Below are 2,017 nucleotides of genomic sequence, written 5' to 3' on the forward strand. Positions count from 1 at the left end.
CTTGCTGCCGGTTTCCCCGATGTACGATGCATCCCAGTCCCGAGAACTCAACTTGTACACCACCCCGTTCTAAAATGAACGGGGTGGCGTAATTACTGGAGGATGTCTCACGCATGGAAGATGACTCACTGAGGATCTTTCCCGCATGACAAAGGAAACGTCTGAGTAAATTGTTAATTTCGTTAAGTCAAGTCGGTGTTATTTCTTTTATCATGTCCAGTCCCGGCAATTTGAACATTTTTGCGTAAATCCCTTATTAGCAAAATTTGTTTTGTTAATAAACGTTTTATTGTGACCCCCATAAATCACCGCTACTTACTCTCATCACCGAAGCACATGTTGGAATTTAGAAGCTGGTGTGAGAAGGTGTTAATGCATAGTCACTATTTTTGTGAATCAAAAACTTTATTCATTGCTGGTTTATAAATAAATCATCGTGTTTACAGATGGTAACCAAGTGCGTAGCCGTAGTTCCTCAGGCCGTGACCGTAGCGAAGTCCGTAAGTGCCCAGACCGTAGCCGTATCCGAGGCCGTAGCCGTGGGTCGGGAACGCGTGGACAGCAGAGAGCGCCGGAGCCGCGTAGGCGGCGACCTTGGCGACGGCTGGCACGGTGTGGACAGTGGCCACAGCCGGGGCCGTGTGGACGGAGGCGTAGCGGGCGACCGGTGTGGCCACGGGGTGCTGGCTGCGGTAGCTGCTCACGCTCGACACGTGGGACACGGCTGCTCCGTGGTGGACGGCGGTGACGGCTGGGGCCACGACTCTGCTGTACACGGGGGCGGCGTGGTAGGCTGCCACAGGGGCGTTGTAGCCGTACAAGGGACTGGCGTAGCCGGCGAAGGCGCAGCTGGCCAGAGCCACGAGGAGGCAGGCACGGAACTGCAAATAGAGAAATATGTATTATACGCGGGCCTATTAAATAAAACCATAAGGAAGGTATTGAAAGACCCTCTTTAAAGGATTTGTTTTTCAGAATGCGACGTTTCGATGATGGTTAGATCTGTGTTTTATTTACGCAGCGGGCGGTGCATCAGTTTGTAGTCAAAACGTTGTAGAAAATACGATGTGAAATCATTGTTTTGTATATAAATGCAGCACTATCATTAAAGTGTTGTGGTGAAGGATTGGACTAGTTTTATATGCGTATCGTGTATGTCTAGCTGCTCATGTGTTTCAAGTTGTTGCTTTAAGGGAATAAAGCAGAAAATGCTAATTTTAAGAACGTGGCGATTTCCGCTAGTTAAATTGAAGTTATGTAACATCAAACTCAAGGAAAAGAAGTTTCTTTTTGTACTATGAAAAAGCGACAAGCGAGGACTTACTGCAATCATGATGGCTTGTAGTTGAGCAGGTTCTGGGCGACTGGCACTGAACAGCAGCAAATTACCACTCTTTTTATACCTCGATGAGGGGTGGGACAGGTGAGACGGAAGGGGTGGAGTCTGTTTTGAGCCCAAGTCACAAGCAAGTGAACGTGTGGAAGGGAAAAATTCTACGTCTTTGAGTCACGTACAGAGATCGATTTAACGTTGGCATTGCTGCTTTCATGTTGACGTTTCCTGATTCAAGTTGAATAACCAGAGGAGCGCCGTTATGAGAGGATTTCCGCCAGCCTGTTGCAACTCATTGTGACGTTACGGGTTTGCCCCGGGCCTGTACAGACGCACTTCTGTTTGTGGTCAGGGTATAGTGAACTACGAGAGAGTGCTAGAGAATATGAATGTGATTACCCAATAATTTAGTGGTTCTGAGTTGAAAGAACAGCAAAATAGTGCGAAAAGTGAGGAAAGACATGAACTGCCCCTGGTTTCCAGATCATTAATTTAAATTGACAATACCTGATCTACAAAGTAATTGGAAAAGTCTGTATTTTTATTCTGCCGACTGAAATTGTTGGCCGGGGCACTGAGAGTATGTAATATCAGGGCAGAGATTATCGACAAAGATGTAATACAAGATATACATATTTTATTTTCCAATTAGCATTAGCAGACATTATGGTCGGCTACTTGTGA

General features: G+C 46.5%; 1 protein-coding gene across 1 annotated transcript; it reads right to left on the reverse strand.

Moving 5' to 3' along the window:
• Positions 1-440: 440 nt before the first annotated feature.
• LOC120850422 (cuticle protein 64-like) lies at positions 441-1,333 on the reverse strand. Its single transcript, XM_040222901.1, has 2 exons — positions 1,325-1,333; positions 441-881 (listed from the first exon to the last, which is right to left on the reverse strand). The coding sequence occupies exons 1-2, from the start codon at positions 1,331-1,333 to the stop codon at positions 441-443; spliced, it is 450 nt and encodes a 149-aa protein (XP_040078835.1).
• Positions 1,334-2,017: the final 684 nt, after the last annotated feature.

Source organism: Ixodes scapularis, unplaced genomic scaffold (assembly GCF_016920785.2).
Source record: "Ixodes scapularis isolate PalLabHiFi unplaced genomic scaffold, ASM1692078v2 PGA_scaffold1__304_contigs__length_218370807, whole genome shotgun sequence".
Taxonomy (NCBI): Eukaryota; Metazoa; Arthropoda; class Arachnida; order Ixodida; family Ixodidae; genus Ixodes; species Ixodes scapularis.